The sequence below is a fragment of the Ailuropoda melanoleuca genome, chromosome 7, assembly GCF_002007445.2.
Source record: "Ailuropoda melanoleuca isolate Jingjing chromosome 7, ASM200744v2, whole genome shotgun sequence".
In the NCBI taxonomy this organism is placed as follows: domain Eukaryota; kingdom Metazoa; phylum Chordata; class Mammalia; order Carnivora; family Ursidae; genus Ailuropoda; species Ailuropoda melanoleuca.
In genome coordinates, this window is record NC_048224.1 from 53,266,360 (window position 1) to 53,284,429 (window position 18,070).

An 18,070-nucleotide genomic window follows, 5' to 3' on the forward strand; every position below is an offset into this window, starting at 1 on the left:
CTGTGCCCTGACCCGGGGCTTTTGCACCCTGGGCAGTTCCTCCGGGTAATTTGGAATGGGCCCCCGCTGGGTAGCCACTCCATTAGAATCCCATTTTCTTTGCAAAGTACCAGAGATCCTGTTTTATCCAGCAAGTATGTTTCCTGGATTCTTGGAAGAGTGGGGAACTTCTGCTGGCGGTTAGCCTTATCCTAACCAGGTTCTGTTGATGTGTGTAAGCAACAGCTACAGGAGGGTTGCACTTGCCAGCCCAGTCTTTGGCTACTGGCGATCTCTCATAGCCAGAAAGCCAAGTGTGGGAGAGTTGCATTATGGGAATTGCTTGTAACCCAGAAGAAACTAATGGTTCCCCAGACAACCACTGGTTTTGGTGATGTTGTGATACAAGAAAAAAGAGGTACTGCATTATTCCACAAGGAAATCAAAGATAGGAGAGAAGGTGCTTCAAAATAACAATATTGGCAAAATATGCAATTGAACAAGTTTTCGGGGATCTCGGTCGGTGCAGATTTTAAGATAAATAAGGCTTGGTCACTCCCTTGCCTCACTTATTTCCTTTCTTCTGCCTAGTCTCGGTTTACTTTGTTTTTCTCTGCTTTCTTGAGGGAGAAGTTGAAGGCATTGATTTGAGGCCTTTCTTTTCTAATACGGGCTTTGCCTTTTATGTAGTGCTTTGGCCGCATGTCTCAGCTTTTCATGAGTTCTGCTTTCACACCATTCGAAATACTTTCTAATTTCTCTTTTGATTTCTTCTTTGACAAATGTATTATTTAGAGTTGAGTTATTTCGTTTCCAGACATTTAGGTATTTTCCAGGTATCTTTGTCATTGATTTCTAATTTAATTCCATTGTGGTCAGAAGCCAGATTCTGGGGCGCCTGGGTGGCACAGCGATTAAGCGTCTGCCTTCGGCTCAGGCCTTGATCCCGGTGTTGAGGGATCGAGCCCCACATCGGGCTCCTCCGCTGGGAGCCTGCCNCTCCACTATGAGCCTGCTTCTTCCTCTCCCACTCCCCCTGCTTGTGTTCCCTCTCGCTGGCTGTCTCTATCTCTGTCGAATAAATAAATAAAATCTTTAAAAAAAAAAAAAAAGAAACCAGATTCTGCACACATTGAATCCTTTTAAATTTAGTGAGACCTGTTTTGGGAGCCAGAAACTGTTCTGCGTGTAATGAAAAGAATGTGCATTCCAGGGGCGCCTGGGTGGCACAGCGGTTGAGCGTCTGCCTTCGGCTCAGGGCGTGATCCTGGCGTTATGGGATCGAGCCCCACATCAGGCTCCTCCACTATGAGCCTGCTTCTTCCTCTCCCACTCCCCCTGCTTGTGTTTCCTCTCTCACTGGCTGTCTCTATCTCTGTCGAATAAATAAATAAAATCTTTAAAAAAAAACAAAAAAAAAGAATGTGCATTCCAGTCCTCACGGAGAGAGTGCCTTAGAAGTGCCAGTTAGGTCAAACTGGTTGACAGTGTTGCCCAAGTCTGTGTCCTTACTGATTTTCTGTCTTCTTATTCTGTCAGTTATTCAGAGAAGGGCATTAGGATCTGTGACTATAATTGTGGATTTGTCTCCTTTTCCTTGCAGTGTTGTTGGTTTTCCTTCGTGTATTTTTGAGGCTCTGTAATGTGGTACAAAAACATTTAGGATTGTTATGTCCTCTTGATGCATTGACCCTTTTATCATTATGAAATGCCCATGATAACATACTTTGCTTGGAAATCTACTTTGTCTAATGTCATATAGCCACTCCACTTTTCTTTTTCTTTTCTTTTCTTTTCTTTTTTTAAAGATTTTACTTATTTATTTGACAGAGAGAGAGACAGCCAGCGAGAGAGGGAACATAAGCAGGAGGAGTGGGAGAGGAAGAAGCAGGCTCGCAGCAGAGCAGGGAGCCTGATGAGGGGCTCGATCCCAGGACCCTGGGATCACGCCCTGAGCCAAAGGCAGATGCTTAAGGAGCCACCCAGGCGCCCCTCTTTTTCTTTTCTTTTCTTTTTTTAAGATTTTAATATTTATTTGTCAGAGAGAGAACACAAGCGAGGGAGTGGCAGGCAGAGGGAGAAGCAGGCTCCCTGGTCAGCAAGGAGCCCAATGTGGGACTCGACCAAATGACCCTGGAATGATGACCTGATCCGAAGGCAGACACTTAACTGACTGAGCCATGCAGGCGTCCTGCCACTCCACTTTTCTTTGGATTAATACGAGCATGGTGTATCTTTGTCCTTTCTTTTATTTTTAACCTGTTTGTACCTCTGTATTTAAAATATGTTTCCTATAGGCAACATAGAGCTAGATCTTAACCTTTTTAATCCAATCTGACATTCTCTACCTTTAAAATGGGATGTTTAGACCACTTGTATCTACTGTTGTTATTGATATGGTTGGGTTTGTATCTGCCATCTTGCTGTTTGCTTTTTTATTTGCTATTTGCTTTCTGTGTGTCTCATTTAGTCTCTGTTCCCTTTCTTTCTGCCTTCTATTGGGTCATTTGAGTATGATTTATGATTCATTTTGTCTCTTTCATTGGTTTATGAGCCAACTCTCTGCTATGGTGACTTTAGGCATTACAATATATATACATCTTTAACTTATCACAGCCTACCTTAACTGATACTATATTAAATAGTTTAAGAATCTTAGTATACAGTTGACCCTTGAGCAATATGGGTTTGAATTGCACGGGCCCACTTCTACATGGATTTTTTTTTTTAAGATTTTATTTATTTATTTGACAGAGAGAGAGAGTGACAGGCAGTGAGAGAGGAAACACAAGCAGGGGGAGTGGAAGAGGAAGAAGCAGGCTCCCAGCAGAGAAGCCAGATGCGGGGCTCGATCCCAGAACACCGGGATCACACCCTTAGCCGAAGGCAGACGCTTAACGACTGAGCCACCCAGGCGCCCCCACGTGGATTTTTTTGAAAAAAAAATATAGTGCTGTAAATGTATTTTCTCTTCCTCATAATTTCTTAATAGCATTTGCTTTTCTCTAGCTTTATTGTAACACTACAGCATATAATACATGTAACATACAAAATGTGTGTTAATCAACTGTTGATGTTATCGGTAAGTCTGGCCGACAGTAGGCTATTAAGTTTTGGGGGAGTCAGAAGTGGATTTTTGACTGTTCAGGGATTGGTGCCTCAACCTTCTGCATTGTTCAAGGACCAACTGTACTTCTATTTAAAAGATTTTTAAAGATTTTATTTATTCATTTGAGAGAGATAGCACGCGCAGGGAGGGAGAGGCAGAGGGAGAAACAGACTCCCCGCTGAACTGGGAGCCCCACGTGGGGCTCAATCCCAGGACCAGGAGATCATGACCTGAGCTGAAGGCAGACGCTTAACCGACTGAGCCACCCACGCGTCCTATGCATGTCATTTTTGGGTCAGTTTCAGCTGCTTGATTTCTGTCCTCATTATGGGTCATTTCCTGCTTCTTTGCATTCCTGTTAATTTTTTTTATTGGATTTTATCTTGCTGGGTGCTACATATTCTGATATTCCTATGAATATTTTTAAGCTTTTTTCTGGAATGCGGTTATTTGGAAACCATCTGACCCTTTCACGGCTGCTGCTTGAAGCTTTATTCGTGGGGCCAAAACAGCATTTAGCCTAGGGCCAGTTTTGCCCCACTACTGAGGGAAAGCCTTCTACAAAACCTTCCTGACACCCCCCCCCCAATCTGATGAGGTTTTTCCTCTCTGGCTGGTGGAAACAGGATGCCTTTGGGTGGTTTTTTTGACACCCTCGGGCAGTTTCCTCACATGCATGTATCGTGCCTCTAGGGCACCCTCGGGAGCTCCCCAGAGCTTGCTGTCTCTGCAGGTCCTGCTCTGGCTGCGCTGGTCTCTGCCTGGGTACCCACTGCCTGCACCGGAGCCTGAAAATTCAGCCCGGAAGCTGGGGCAGCTGCAGGGCCTGTCTCATTTGTGCGGATCTCTCAGGAGTCCCTGTCTTTTGTTGCCTGTGGGCAGAAAGGTGAGTCAGTCCCTCCTATTCCATCCTGGCTGGAAGCCCCCGAGATTTCACTCAGTTCCATGGGATGGAAGAGTCCATTAAATGAACCGCCAGTAATCTCCTACAGAAGGGATTTCTTTTGTGTGTGCAGATGGGGGCCCAAAACACCACCATGTCCAATGCACTGGACCCTCGGTGCCTAAAAACCAGATCCATCTTCATGAAAGAATTACTTGGTTAAGGTTTGGGGCTCTGGGCTGACTCTTCTTTGGTATTAAAACTACTTAATTGCATGAACTCACAATGATTTTCTAGATAATGATAATAGCTCGTATGGGGGCACCTGGTTGGCTCAGTCAGTAGAGCATGTGACTCTTGGTCTCGGGGTTGTGAGTTCGAGCCCCATGTTGGGTGTAGAGATTACTTCAAAATCTTTTTAAAAAACAAAATAGCTAGGGGCGCCTGGGTGGCACAGCGGTTAAGCGTCTGCCTTCGGCTCAGGGCGTGATCCCGGCGTTATAGGATCGAGCCCCCACGTCAGGCTCCTCTACTATGAGCCTGCTTCTTCCTCTCCCACTCCCCCTGCTTGTGTTCCCTCTCTCACTGGCTGTCTCTATCTCTGTCGAATAAATAAATAAAATCTTTAAAAAAAATAGCTAGGGGCGCCTGGATGGCTCAGTAGTTAAGCGTCTGCCTTTGACTCAGGGCGTGATCCCGGCATTCTGGGATCAAGCCCCATATCAGGCTCTTCCGCTGGAAGCCTGCTTCTTCCTCACCCACTCCCCCTGCTTGTGTTCCCTCTCTTGCTGGCTGTCTCTCTCTGTCAAATAAATAAATAAAATCTTCAAAAAAAAACCAAAAACAAAAAAAATAGCTAGTATGTACTGTTCTCTTTTTTTTTTTTTTAGATTTATTTATTTTTAAAGGGGGGAGGGGCAGAGGGAGAGAATTATCTAATTTAGTCTGTGAAGGAACAGTACAGTTCTTTTACTATCCCCATGTTGCACATACAGATATTAAAGCACGGAAAACTAAAGTAACTTGACCAAGATCATTCACACGAAGAGTAAATGATGGCCAGGATTTAAACCTGGGGTCTGGCTCCAAAGACTGTACATCTAGTCAGTGCACAGAACTGCTTCGAGATAAGGTCATTCTGTGTTTGTCACTGAGAGGGCAACTGACACTGGCCCCTCAGCTTTCAGACCAAGCTTGGCCATCTTGCTTTCACTTCTCATGTTTTCTTTTTAAATAATTGTATGCGTGTACATGTGTATGCATGCCTGGTCATATCTGCACATGATTCAGTGTCACAAGATCTAAGGCTATTCATTGAAAATAAATTTCCCACCTGCCTTTCTCCCCTCAAACCTCCAGGGGCCCCAAACCAGCTTTTCAGTTTTTAGTGTGTCTTTCCAGAGATACTTGTCACATGCACACCGAGAAATCAATGGCAGCATATTATCCCCTTTCTTCTGCACCTTGCTTTTCTCATTTAAAAAGATATTTTCAAGTCATTTCATAACAGTAGATAGAGATGCCTTATTCTAGGGTTGCACTGTATGGGTGTGCCAGAATCTTCCCCACTCTTGTAAAGGGCTTGAAGTTGTTTCCAAACTTGCACTATTATTAACAAGGCTGCTTGATAAAACGTAATATCCTTAAATTTTATCACATATGTATCATATAAATGTATATGTGATTTCCCACATGTGCAAATATATCTGCAGGATAAATTGCTAAAGGTGGAATTGCTGTGTCAGAGGGTTTGTACTTTGAAAAGGTTGGGAAGCCGGGACTGAGTTACTCTTTGGAGAGGTCCTACTGATTTACAGTCTCATAGCAGAAGGTGAGGGTGTAGGCTTCCCTCCATTCTCTCCAAAACATTTTTTTTAAACTTGTCTCATGCTTGTGTTTTGTTGTTGTTGTTGCTTTTTTTTTTTTTTAACATTGATTGATTGATTGATTGATTTTGGGCAAGGAGGGGCAGAGGGAGGGACAGCCTGTTGTAGGGCTCCATCTCCTGACCCTGAGATCACCACCTGAACCAAAAGTAAGAGTCGGGATGCCCAACCGACTGTGCCACCCAGGAGCCCCCAGTGTTTGTGTAAGATAGTAGTTGTGAACCTTGTATCAAAGGGTTACTCTTGTGAGGGATACTGGTCATTGCATTTGTCAGCTAGTAAATTAAACAGATGACCAAAGATTAATTCCCTTGTATTCATTATCACCGACTCAGTCCAGTCTACAGACAGACTCCATCTGTGCCTGGTTCTGGGTCCTAGGGGTAGAAAGATGTGTAACTTGGTCCCTGTCCCCAAGCAGCGCATGGTGTAGAGGAAGACACGGGAGAATACGTAGCCGGTACGGCGTGCATTGTGTTCCGCACAGTTGCTGAGAATGGGATAATGGAGCAAAGAAGAGTGTTGCTAGATGTGTTAGGAAGTGTTGCCTGGGTCTCTTGAGCAGGTTAACCTTGATGGTGAATATGGTCCCGGAAACTCGCAGGCGGAGAGGAGGAAGTGGGGCTCCTGCGGGGCTGCAGGGCAGGGAGGATTCCGTGAGCTAGGAGGCTCGGCTGGAGGTTGCCATCAGCACCTCCCTGCAGAACTGCCGGCCGCGTGCAGGGGATCGGCCGCCTGTGATTGGAGGCACGTTGCTGGTTGGGATAATGAACTCCGTAGTGTCGGCCGAGGTGATTGGCCGCGCCCTGCTGCAGTGAGAATGCAGACGGGGTGCTCGGGTCCTCGCTTGTGTGATGATCATTAGTGGAGCGAGGACTGCTGAATAATTGGGAGCTCCAAGTTGCTTCTGCCCCCAGGAGAGATCAGTTGGGCTATTGCTTTTTTCCTTTTTGAAAAAAAGCCACTCATTTGATCACCGTCCACCTGCAAAAGTGAGTTTTTCTTGAAGAAGCGCCCGCTGCTCCCTCATCGCCAGCAAGCCGGCGGCGGGGCTCTCAGAGTGAGCTACTTCTCAGGCTAGGCAGGACAGCAGTGCTAGCAAACCTGAAAAAGCAGGAGACGGCCACTGCATGCAGAGCTTCCAGCCCTACAGCTCCCCAGGCTAGCCTTCCAAGCAACCGTGTAGCCAGAGATCCTTGGTATTGTGGTCACATCCGTCCTCAAAAGTGATCAGTCACCGCCGGCGACATCGGGAGGACGCCGTAATGCTGCAGATGCTTTGGCATTTTCTGTCCAGCTTTCTCCCCGGGGCTGGGTGCCAAGACTCCAGAGAGGGGAACAATACTGAAGTCAGGGGCACCCCGGCTCCAGCTCGGGGAGACCAGATGTCAAGCTTTTTGGGGAAACAGGACGGAAGGGCTGAGGCCAAGGAAAAGAGACCCACCATTTTGCTGGTGGTCGGACCTGCAGAGCAGTTTCCTAAGGTAATGGCAACCTCAGGAGGACCTCCTACTTTAGGGGCTGGTCTAGGATCGGTTTCCTGGAAAAAACTGGAGTGTGGGGAGGAAGAGAGGACTTAGAAATCAATCAGTTTGGTATTGGAGGCTGGGGAGAAGTGTTAGACAATGAAGAAGCCCAAGTCTTCAGTCTAGAATCTTCCTGTGGCCACAGTAAAAGCTTTATCACCCTACCATGACTGCTTCAGTGTGGCCGTTTGGGGAAGGAAGGTTGAAGGCAATAGACGATTTAACTTAGGATGTGTCAGTTTGGCCCCAGAGAGCCATTTGAAAGGAAGAGACAAGCCATGAGAGTTGTCTTATGTCTTAGCCTGTCTGAACAATGCAGGGAGGATTTTCAAAGTTGAACCCAGCTGCCTGGAGCTGGGGAGGGCCAGCCTGTCCTGCATCCCTAAGGTCAGACCCCTTGCCTTTGGGTCTGCAAGGAAGGCAGTGGGAGGAGGAGTCAGAGAAAAGGCTGGAATCTCCAGGTACAGAGGCCGGTGCCCCTCGTGGGTCTGCGGGTCTGCTGAGTGCCAGAGCCTTCCATTCGTCTCATGTTCTGAGTGTGAGTTATCTCACGTCATCTTCACCAGAGCCAAGGTAAGTGGTAACACCCATTTCATGGATGAGGAAACAGGTGCAGAAAGGTTGAGTAATTTGCCCAGGATTAAACAGTTACAGAGGGGTAGAGGTGAGATTTCACCCCTAATCTGTGTGGAGCTTTGCCCTGTACCTGCCTCACTTTACCTTAAGAAGGCAGTTTTAACGGGACTGGTCGCGTTCTCGGGATTAGAATGGAAAGTGCAGCTCGCCTGGGCTTTCTCCTGCCTGCGCTAGGGGCGACCTTGCGGACCGCCTGAGTTTTGGTTATTTAGAATCTATTCTCCTCAGGATAAAAATCAACTAGAAGAGGGAGAGAGGTTCTGCCCTGTGCCGGGCATATTGCAGATTCCCCCAAAATGTTGCTTGAATTGAGTTGTTACATCAAATAATTAAATGTTTGGTTATCCTTTGCTGAGTGTGAGGGTCTTTTGACAGAACAGCTTCTGTGGGTATTTAGATGTGAGCTTGGAGGAGAAGCCTCAGTGTACATGTGTCCCTGTCCGTCTATCTGTCCGGTCTGGTCCCCACCCCCCGCGCATCCTGGTCGGCGTGGATCTCAGAGTCTGTGTTCTGCCTGAGGTGTGCTTCGAGCCATGTCATTTTCTACCTTTCCGTCATCTTGGGATGAGCTCAGAAATGGCAGTGGCGCTCTCCTTTGTGAGGATTTTTTATTTCCAGACCTGCTTACCTTATGGCTGAGGGATCAAGAGATTGGCTGGCTCCCTTTTAAATTCACCTACTTTGGACTTTAATAATTAAACTGCTCCATTTCCCAAACTCATCCTGGCACCTCTTGCCAGCCCTCCCCCTGGGTGGCCTCACATCAGGACTTTCTGTTCTGAACAGCTTCACTCTGGGCCTGCCAGTCAGGGGCCATGGGGCTGGGCCGGAGACCCATACCTTTCAGTAACCCATGCTCCCCAGGAGAGAGATGGATCAGATGGGGAGGGGGGTGGGCAAAGACAGATCAGCCGGTTTGGTTTGAAGCAAGAAAGCAAGCACATCCGGGCAGTGTGGACTCTTTAAAAGCAGATAAACCAAGACCTGGGAATACCAGGAGCATTTCTGCGGATAAACCGACAGTCGGAATAGCGTGTTTCTGCAGCATGTGACCTTGCCCACCAGCTCCAGTGACTCTGAAAGGTGGAGTTTGGGGTTTGTGATGAGTGGCCAAGGGGACCTGGCCTCGCTGTCTCCCTCAGGAGAGCACTGCGGAAACCTTATAGACACGTCCGCCTTGGTCCTCTGCTTCCCAGGCCTCCAGCCACACTACTTTGTTTTGCTCTCACTTCCCCCGTTGAAATACGTCTGCTAGTGAGTCAGGTTCCTGCAGGCTTTTATTCTAGAAACTGTTCCAGTTTTCCCCTTTATCTTTGGCTTACAGTTAATCTGCAGTTGCAGAAGAAAGCTATTAGTGTGGAGTGAGAGGCGCCCTCAGCGGCATTCAAGCTTGCAAATCCTGAGGGGCCGTCTTCTCAGAAGCTCAGAGTTTTTTGCTCATTGTGTGTCTAATTGCCAAGTGTAGGCAGGTTTCATTGGAAACCGGCTACACTGGGCTGTCATGGCAACCCGATCATCAAATGACACTCCGGCCGCCGCAGCCAGTGAGGTTCGAGAGCCTTACGGGTGGGCGGGGCTAGAAGTGCCGGATGCTGGCAGGGCTCCTTCGCATATTAATATTTTTGGCTTGGTCTGAGTCATTGCAGAGGAGGGGGGAGATACCTTATGACCTAATGCCACACTCCCAACGGTACTCTACCTGCCCTATTCTTACTCATGGCATTCAGCACTGATGGGAAACACCTGTTCTGGGGCATGAACCAGAGTGGTGGAACAGGGACGACTTGTGGTGGCATTGGCAGATTCGCGGGGTACAAGATGCCCGGGAGAGGAACTTCGACCTTAACGGAGGGAATGGAACCCGATCGCACTAGATCGTCAGGGATCTAGACATGCTGTCATTGGCTCTGCATGCTAGTTGTCACAGGAATGGACATCAGAAGAGAACAGCGAAAGTAGATCTGGGTCACAAAATTAGAATAAGGAAAAAGGGCAGAAACGAGTGGTAGCCGGCAGACGGGGAGAGGGACAACACGGGACAGCGTGAGCTGGGGTGAATCGTGAGAAACCGAACACGAACCTTGCTTTAGTCTTTCTTAGTGGTATTTCCCCTATGCGCTGTCAGAAGCTGTAACACGGATCGGCTTTTGCGTTGATTTCTAGCTAAGTACCTAAGCCTGAACCTGCTCGGGTCACACCTTTCCCACACGCCTGCCAGCTTTCAATATGAAGTATTGCTTACTGTAATTCTCCACGTCAGGCTTACAGGCTTTCTTTGGAAACCGAGTTCTAAAATCTTTTTGGCAATATCAGGTTTGGGTGCCGTTTTACGTGGCTGTAACGAGAGCTGGGTCCTGGGTGAGGCTCAGCCCTGCTGCCAACGGGCTCCAGGGCCTGGGCGAACGAGGTCGCCTCTCCAAGTCTGCTTGCTCATCTCAGATTAAGAGGCGACCCCAGGTGCCTAGAGATTGGCTCACTTGGGCAGAGGATTTCCAGTTTCTGTGTGCAAGTGGAAGTCTGCGTGACCCATGAGACTCAGGAGGAGGGGTGGTTTAAATAAATAAACACCAAATCTAGTTTGTCCAATGAAGACATTCTGTTGGACTCCCTCTCAGTTGCACAATAAAAATACGTTGAAACCCGTAAAATTAACGTTGGACTAGAATTAACGTTAGCATTGTAAAATAACATTTAACAAGCGCACGCAGAGCTTTTCGGAGGACATTTCTTGACCCCATGATACCATTGGTAATGAGTAATGAGCTTTGTTATAATCAGAATTTCATTCTGTTTTTTTTCTAGAAAACAGTTGCTCTTGTCTGATAATGCTTTAATAAGTTTCCCCCAAAGTACAGAGTATAGGTTTTACTTTTATTTGGTATTGCCTTTGAACCTCTTCTCACGTTTATTCTATAAATACATCAGAAAGCTCAGTGGTACACAAAGAAAAATTCAGTGGTACAGGTATGTTCACCAAAAATATTTGAAAAATGCAGTTTATTAGGTAACAGACTTCTCCAAGTTGAACAGCTTTTTTTTTCAGTCAGAATGTTTGCCATATTGTATTGAAATGACTGCAGTCATCACTGAAATGAGATATTTCAGCATCTCTCTAACTTATTTTTGTTTCAGAGGCAAACATGAATAATTTAACAAAGGAAGATCAGCATTTCAAAATTTAGCTCTTTTATTTATAAATGTGAACCCCCCTTTTTTTATTTTATCCCAACATGGGGCTCAGACTCAAGACCCCAAGGTTGAGTCCCATGCGCTACTGACTGAGCCAGTCAGGCGCCTCTATAAATGTGAACCTCGTTTGTTTGTTTTTTTCCTAAGATTTTATTTATTTATTTGAGAGAGAGGGGGAAGAGCAGAGGGCAAGTGAGAGGGAGAAGCGGGCTCCCTGCCGAACAGAGAGCCCAACTCGTGGCTCAATCCCAGGACCCTGAGATCATGGCCTGAGCTGAAGGCAGACGCTTAACTGACTGAACCACCCAGGAGCCCCTAAATGTGAGCCTCCTTTAAAATAAAAAAATAATAATGCATGATCTTGTTGAGGTGGATAAAATACCTTGACAACTGCAGACACTCAGAAAAGCACATTTTCGGTCTTCATCGAGAGTGGTCGTGTTTGTTTCCTGGGGTGGTAAAGGCCTGCCGCTGGCCTCCCTCATTCAGAAGCTATTTATATCAGCACCCTCCACGACCAAGTCAAGGTACAGAGGTTTGAAACCACGGCCTCCTGCCTTCAAGGACCCCAGTAGCAGAGATAAGTTGTACATGAATACAGCCCTGAACCAGAAATTCTAGATGGGGCAGTCGAAGAGATAGATCAGTGTCATGGACTTAGGAGGCTGAGCAAAAATCTGGATAATCGGGGCTGTCTCTGGATCCTCATCGGATCCTCCCCAGTGTAGCCCAAGACCTGTCTCTACAGACTCATCATCAGATCTCTTTAGAAGGGCTGAAATGTCATGTAAGTTACCAAAATGTTCCATAATGCTGTATTTAAGCATCAACATCTTACTTTATTATTTTTTTTAAAGTTTTATTTATTTAATCTCTACACCCAGCATGGGGTTCGAACTCACAAACCAGAGATCGAGTCACCTGCTCTTCTGACTGAGCTAGCCAGGCACCCCAACATCTTTTTGTCTTTTAATTTTATTTATGTATTTGAAAGAGAGCGCGAGCGAGCGTGAGCAGGGGGAGAGGCAGAGGGAGAGAGAAAGGGAGAAGCAGACTCGACTGATTCGGGAGCTCAAAGTGGGGCTGGATGCAGGGCTCGATCCCAGGCCCTTGGGATCATGACCTAAGCTGAAGGCAAACGCTTAACTGACTGAGCCACCCAGGCGCCCCACCCAACATCTTATTTTAAAAATCCTTTTTTCTAGTTCTTAAGAAAAAGCTTTTTAGCAAATTAAGAAATTCCTTTTACTTTGGTGATTTCCAGATTATAACCATCCATTTTTATCCATCCTGGTAGTGAGATTGAGTCTATATTAGGAAGCAGCACACTGTAGAAGGAACATCTTTGTGACGCGGCCTGCCTCCGCAGCCCGAATCCCTTGACATTTTCCGTGGGAAAGGGATGATGTGGAGATGGTAGGCTGGCCTGGAGAGGATCACCCTTAAGTGATGACCCAAACCTGACTTTCCAGAACCTGAGATTCTTTCTTATCCTCACGTCAAAGGGGTGTTCTGGAGCCGAGTTGCCCTGTAGAACTTTGTGTGATGGAAATGCTCAGTGAGTCCATGTGGCTGTGGAGTACCTGAATGTCACACAACTCAGGAACTGAATTTTTTTTTTATTTCATGTAATTAATTAAAAATTTAAAACGTCCCTCCTGAATAGCATGGACCTAGGCCAGAAAGCTAGAACTATACTGAACTTTGAAGTGTCCTGAGAGTGGGCTCTGAAGGCTGTCTGGAGTCACGTGAGGGTCCGGCTGACCCCAGATTGATGCTTCTGGGGAGTCCTCCCATACAACCGCCTTTAGTGAGGGGTCCTTTCTGCCCCCATGATGTCAACTCCTGGGTGCTTGCAGGACCCGCATGGGAAGCCTGCTGGGGAATGGGTTGCTTCTGAGGTGCTCACATTGCACAGTGGCCTGGAAAAGGTCCCTGGAGCCAGCTGGAAGGCCACGTGGCCCAGGCAGCCCGCTTCCAGGGCTCAGCCCGCTCCGGGGCAGCTCCCCTGCGGATGAATGAGCCCAAGCCCGAGCCCTCCGTGGGGCCACTTCCAGGATGGCTGGGCTCCCAGGCAGCCCCTGCCGCCTCGTGCCCGCACAGCTGAACTGGGCCCCTTTCCAGCGAGCAGCGACTCAGCCTGTACATCCTCTTATTTTTCTGTGGGGAATGATTTCCTAAGCGGAGAAAACCATTGTATTGGGTGACGCGTTTGGGGACCTTGTGGAAAAACATGCTGAGGGCTGTTTGTTCATCTGGAGGGCTTGGCAGCGGAGGGTGAAGGTTCGCTTGGGCAGAACTCTCCCTCGGCCTGCTTCGAAAGAGTTAACTCGGGGCGCCCGTGACGTCAGTCCTGATCTTTACACCCCTCCACTTGAGCAATCTCCGCCTCCTCGCGGGGGCCGCTGCTCATTGGCTGTGGGCAGGACTTCCCCTGGGCCGGCTTTTCTCAATTAAGTAAAAGGGCAGGGCCTGAGCAGCCAATGACAGCTGCGCGCCGGCTTTTCTGGAGCGAGTGTGCGGCCGGAGCAGCATTCCCTGGCTCCCCAGCGGCTGCTGCGCGCGCGCCCGGCTCGCCGTCAGCATGCTCTGCCTGTGCCTGTATGTGCCGCTCATCGGGGAGACCCAGACCGAGTTCCAGTACTTCGAGTCCAAGGGCCTTCCCGCCGAGCTCAAGTCCATCTTCAAACTCAGCGTCTTCATCCCCTCCCAGGAGTTTTCCACCTACCGCCAGTGGAAGCAGGTCTGGACCGGCGGCGGGCGAGTGAATGCGTGTGTGGTGGTAGAGGGTGCGCGTGCGCGAGCTGTCCTCCCCCCCCCCAACCCCGCCGAAGGGAAAGAATGTCTGAAATGTGCAAGTTCTTTCCCCAGTTGTTATGTGGCTGCAGCCGGGAAAGGGTTATGTCACGTCACGGGAATGACTGGCTTTCATATGACTTCCAAGGAAGGCCCGAATTACTGGGAAGACACCTGTGGGAGATGGAAAGGAATTCTTTTGTCAGAGATTGGCGGGGGGGGGGGGGGGGGGGAGGTGTTCCAGAGAAGTACAGGTCCGAGAAGGGGGGCACAGTCCAGCCACTGTGGGGCCGTTTCTCAGAGCTGGGGGAAGGAGAGGCAGAGAAGCTTCTGTTGGAGGCCTAGGAGTTGGAGCTGGCAGGGCTGTGCCCTGGGGAGGGGGAGCCTTCCCAGACTTCCCTTGGGAGCAGGTAGGCAGCAGAAACGATGACATTTTAAAGATGGGGAAATGGCTCCAGAGCCTGTGGGGGGCCCCTTGCCTCCTAAAGGGGCACCCTGACTTCTGTTAATCAGATCTCATGCTGTCCCCCACTGCTCATGATGGCAGTGGAGGTCAGGTGGTGTGCCAGGAATGGTGATTAGCATATCCTAGGAAAGGAGACAGAAAGTAGGCCTGCTGGTTCTGAGATAGAGGCCGGGACTTTGAGAATATCTTTGAAATCAGCTGCAACGAACACATCCTTGGGTTTTCTGTGTTACAAGGCACCCACCCACCCCACTAAGGCACATGGACTGCGTTGGTGGCAGAGCAGGCCAGATACCAAGAGCTCTGTGCTTAACATTCGCCTCCTAGATTCTATTTCCACTCCTGCCATAGATCTAGAATGATAACCCTATATGTAATTTGTACCATTCTTAGCCAAGAGCACAGATGTCTGCAGGAAGTTAACTCCAGATAGCAGATAAAATACATACCAGCCTCTGTCTCACATTCCAGCCACACCCCCGGCGTTGTTCTTTGGATCATGTTAGGTGACATGGTATCTGTCCAGGCCTCCTCCTAGTACTCTTAGTGCCTGAGCAGTCACAAAGGGCCATGGGGTGGTTCAGAGAGTGGCCATGATCACGATCATTGGAGAGCACCAGCTAGCCAATGGTCCATCCGTGTCCACACCCACTGGCTCAGAGACTTTTAAAGCCATATTGGTTTGTGACTAGTGAACCTGTTTCTCCCTGAGAGAATTGGGCAACACAGGAAGACGATGACTATTTTCCTTCGGAGATTCTCGGTGCAGATTTTGGGGTGTTGCTGGGTTGCAGTGACTCATNAAGCCATATTGGTTTGTGACTAGTGAACCTGTTTCTCCCTGAGAGAATTGGGCAACACAGGAAGACGATGACCATTTTCCTTCGGAGATTCTCGGTGCAGATTTTGGGGTGTTGCTGGGTTGCAGTGACTCATGTGTGTCACCCACCTTCCTGAGATTAACTTTTAGGGCGGCAGCGGGATCTCCAGGGAGGTGGCTCTGGAGTCTAACAGGCCCAGCTTGAATGCCGCCCACCACTTCCCTAGCTGTATAACCTTGGATAAATTGCTTAACCTCTCTGAGCTTGTTTTCTTCTCTCGAAAAATGGGGGGAATGACAGTACCTCCTAGAGCTGCTGGAGAGGGTTTGGCAGCATGCTAGAGGTAAAGCGTGTAGCAGGCCCCGTGGCACAGGCCAAGGGCTCATTCATCTGGGGAGAATTTCCAGGGGCTGAGCACACAGAACTGGAACTGCTGAACAAAGCTCAGCTCTAAGGGCAGGCACGGAGCTCTGTTCAGGGGGGTCTCTTCAAGCCTTCATGGGTCAGGAATCTAAGAGTTGGCCTGCTTTTCGGTACCTGGTCGAGGGAGTTGAGATCGGTTATGTCATCTGGCTCCCTTGGAATCAGAGGCCGGCAGTGCCATCAAGCCTGTGCCCACGCCCAAGAAGAGTCCCCCTTGGCTTCTCCCGGGGTCCCCTGGCAGCGTCTCTGCCCCCATACCTTTACCCTGGTCACCCACTTGTTCTTGGGCCAGTGCCACTGGTAGGGATAAAAAGAGCAAGCTGCAGCATTCCTGATGGCATCTGGAGTGCCCAGGGCCTCCCGTACATTTGGGCAGAGAGTAGGCGGGCGGAGGCCTGGCACCAGGGACACTGCCACCGGGGAGCCGCATGGCTGACCTTGGTTGTACAAGTTGGTCTTCAGGACACTTGGACTGAGAAAGTGCCAGGCTGGCCACTGCTGGCCTGTTCTGAAGGGCGCCTCCCTGGGGGTGCCTTCTTCCTCTGTGCTTGTGAGGCAAGCAAGGTGGGCTCTTGCTTGGGTTCTGGCCAGGCCTCAGGGAGCCGAGTGGTGGCTTTGGGAATAGAGCAGAGGAAGCATCTCGGGTCCTCAGGGCCACCTCAGTTGTTTCCTGGGGACGGGGCGCCATGAGGAACAAGGAAAAGCTGGGGCACGAACTCAAGGACGAAACCTTAACTTTTGTTTTATAGAAAATTGTGCAAGCTGGAGACAAAGACCTCGATGGGCAGCTCGACTTTGAAGAGTTTGTCCATTATCTCCAAGATCACGAGAAGAAGCTGAGGCTGGTGTTCAAGAGTTTGGACAAGAAGAATGATGGTGAGCGTTGCCTCCAGAGCCGGCGGCCCCCCGGGGTCTCAGGCCTCTTATGGGCCTGGCCCCGCCGCTGAAGCCTTTGTTGTTGCAGGACGGATCGACGCTCAGGAAATCATGCAGTCCCTGCGGGACCTGGGGGTCAAGATATCCGAACAGCAGGCGGAAAAAATTCTCAAGAGGTGAGAGCTTTGTCAGCCTCTGTGTTTGGTTTAACAAATGTGTGATGAAAGAAAGGCTCTTGGATCAACCACGTGGCGCCCTTCACTGTATTGACCCCGTTTCTCTGAACTTTGGCTTCTGGTGTTTTGACGCCACGAGTAGGGAGCCCCTCCCCAGGAGCAGCCGCTCCCTGAGTCCAGGCCAGAGTCAAGAATCACCTGGAAGTGTGCCCGCTCATCGGTGACCCGTGAAGAGAAAAGACTAGTTGGGGGGATTTCAAGTGGGTGAAAGGCAAGCAGGGAGCACCCTCTCTGCCTGGTGGGGAAGAGGAAGGGGCTCAGGTGGCAGCAGCCCACGTAGGGTGGACTTCTCCCTGAAAATGCTGACTTTTCTCCACCCTGTAATCAGACGTGCTGCCCCAAGACAGTGCCCAGGGGAGCCCTGGTCCTGGGGGAGAACGTAGTGGCTTTGCCAGGAAACCACGCAGGTTCGCCTCAGGAGCGCTGCCTCTCCTGCCTGTGCCTTTCCAGATCCCGGGGGCTGGAAGCGGCCGGTCGGGGACAGCTGCCGCTTGTACGGCTCCCTGGGCATTGTGTCGTGGTGTGCGCCTGCTTCGCTAACATCTGCTCAGAGCACTTATCTGTGTTTCTCCTCTCTCCTCTGCATCCTCCTTTGTCTGTCTGTCAGAATACGAACGGGCCACTTCTGGGGCCCTGTCACCTAGTAAGTATCCGTGTCACCCTGGTGACTCCCTCCCTCCTTGACCTCTGTGCCTGATCAGAACGGGGTTCTTGTGGGCCATTGTATTCCCATTTTCGTGCAAAGTGGGGTGTGGAGCCACCTGGCCTCTTCACTGGGGCAGAGGCCCCTCCTGTGGTTTCCTCGGTGGCCCAGCGCCTGCCCTGGGCTCGCCTGGAGGGGGGAGTGCAGCTGACACACGGGCCTGTTTACCCGGGGGCAACCGACCGTGCGCTTGTCTTGCAGCATGGATAAAAATGGCACGATGACCATCGACTGGAACGAGTGGAGAGACTACCACCTTCTGCACCCCGTGGAAAACATCCCCGAGATCATCCTGTACTGGAAGCATTCCACGGTGAGTCCCGTGCCCCGGGGCAGGAAGGCATTTTCTCTCTCCTCCATTCACGTCTCCGCTCCCGAGGCATCCCCCCAGTCTCGGCGTGGGGGTGAGAGTGCGGTTTTCAGCCTGCCTCCTCTTCACCACGAGACTCCATTCCTCCGCCAGCCTCACGGAGCCCTCTAAGTGTGCCCTCCGTTCCCCCACACTAGCCAGCCTGAGCGGCCTGACCCCTTCTCAGACACG

The 18,070-nt window shown here is 49.7% G+C and overlaps 1 protein-coding gene across 4 annotated transcripts in view; it reads left to right on the top strand.

Annotated features, from left to right (window-relative positions):
* SLC25A25 (solute carrier family 25 member 25) overlaps nucleotides 1–18,070 on the top strand; it is a 33,718-nt gene that overhangs the window by 9,176 nt on the left and 6,472 nt on the right. For 2 of the 4 annotated variants that reach the window (XM_034664594.1, XM_034664595.1), the window contains exons 2-4: nucleotides 16,464–16,590; nucleotides 16,679–16,766; nucleotides 17,731–17,842. In XM_034664594.1, the coding sequence (XP_034520485.1) occupies nucleotides 16,464–16,590; nucleotides 16,679–16,766; nucleotides 17,731–17,842 (327 nt within the window). Of the gene's footprint in view, nucleotides 1–5,991; nucleotides 7,342–12,246; nucleotides 13,952–16,463; nucleotides 16,591–16,678; nucleotides 16,767–17,730; nucleotides 17,843–18,070 lie in introns of those variants that run through there. The other 2 variants (XM_002915181.4, XM_002915182.4) reach the window with 2 other exon arrangements.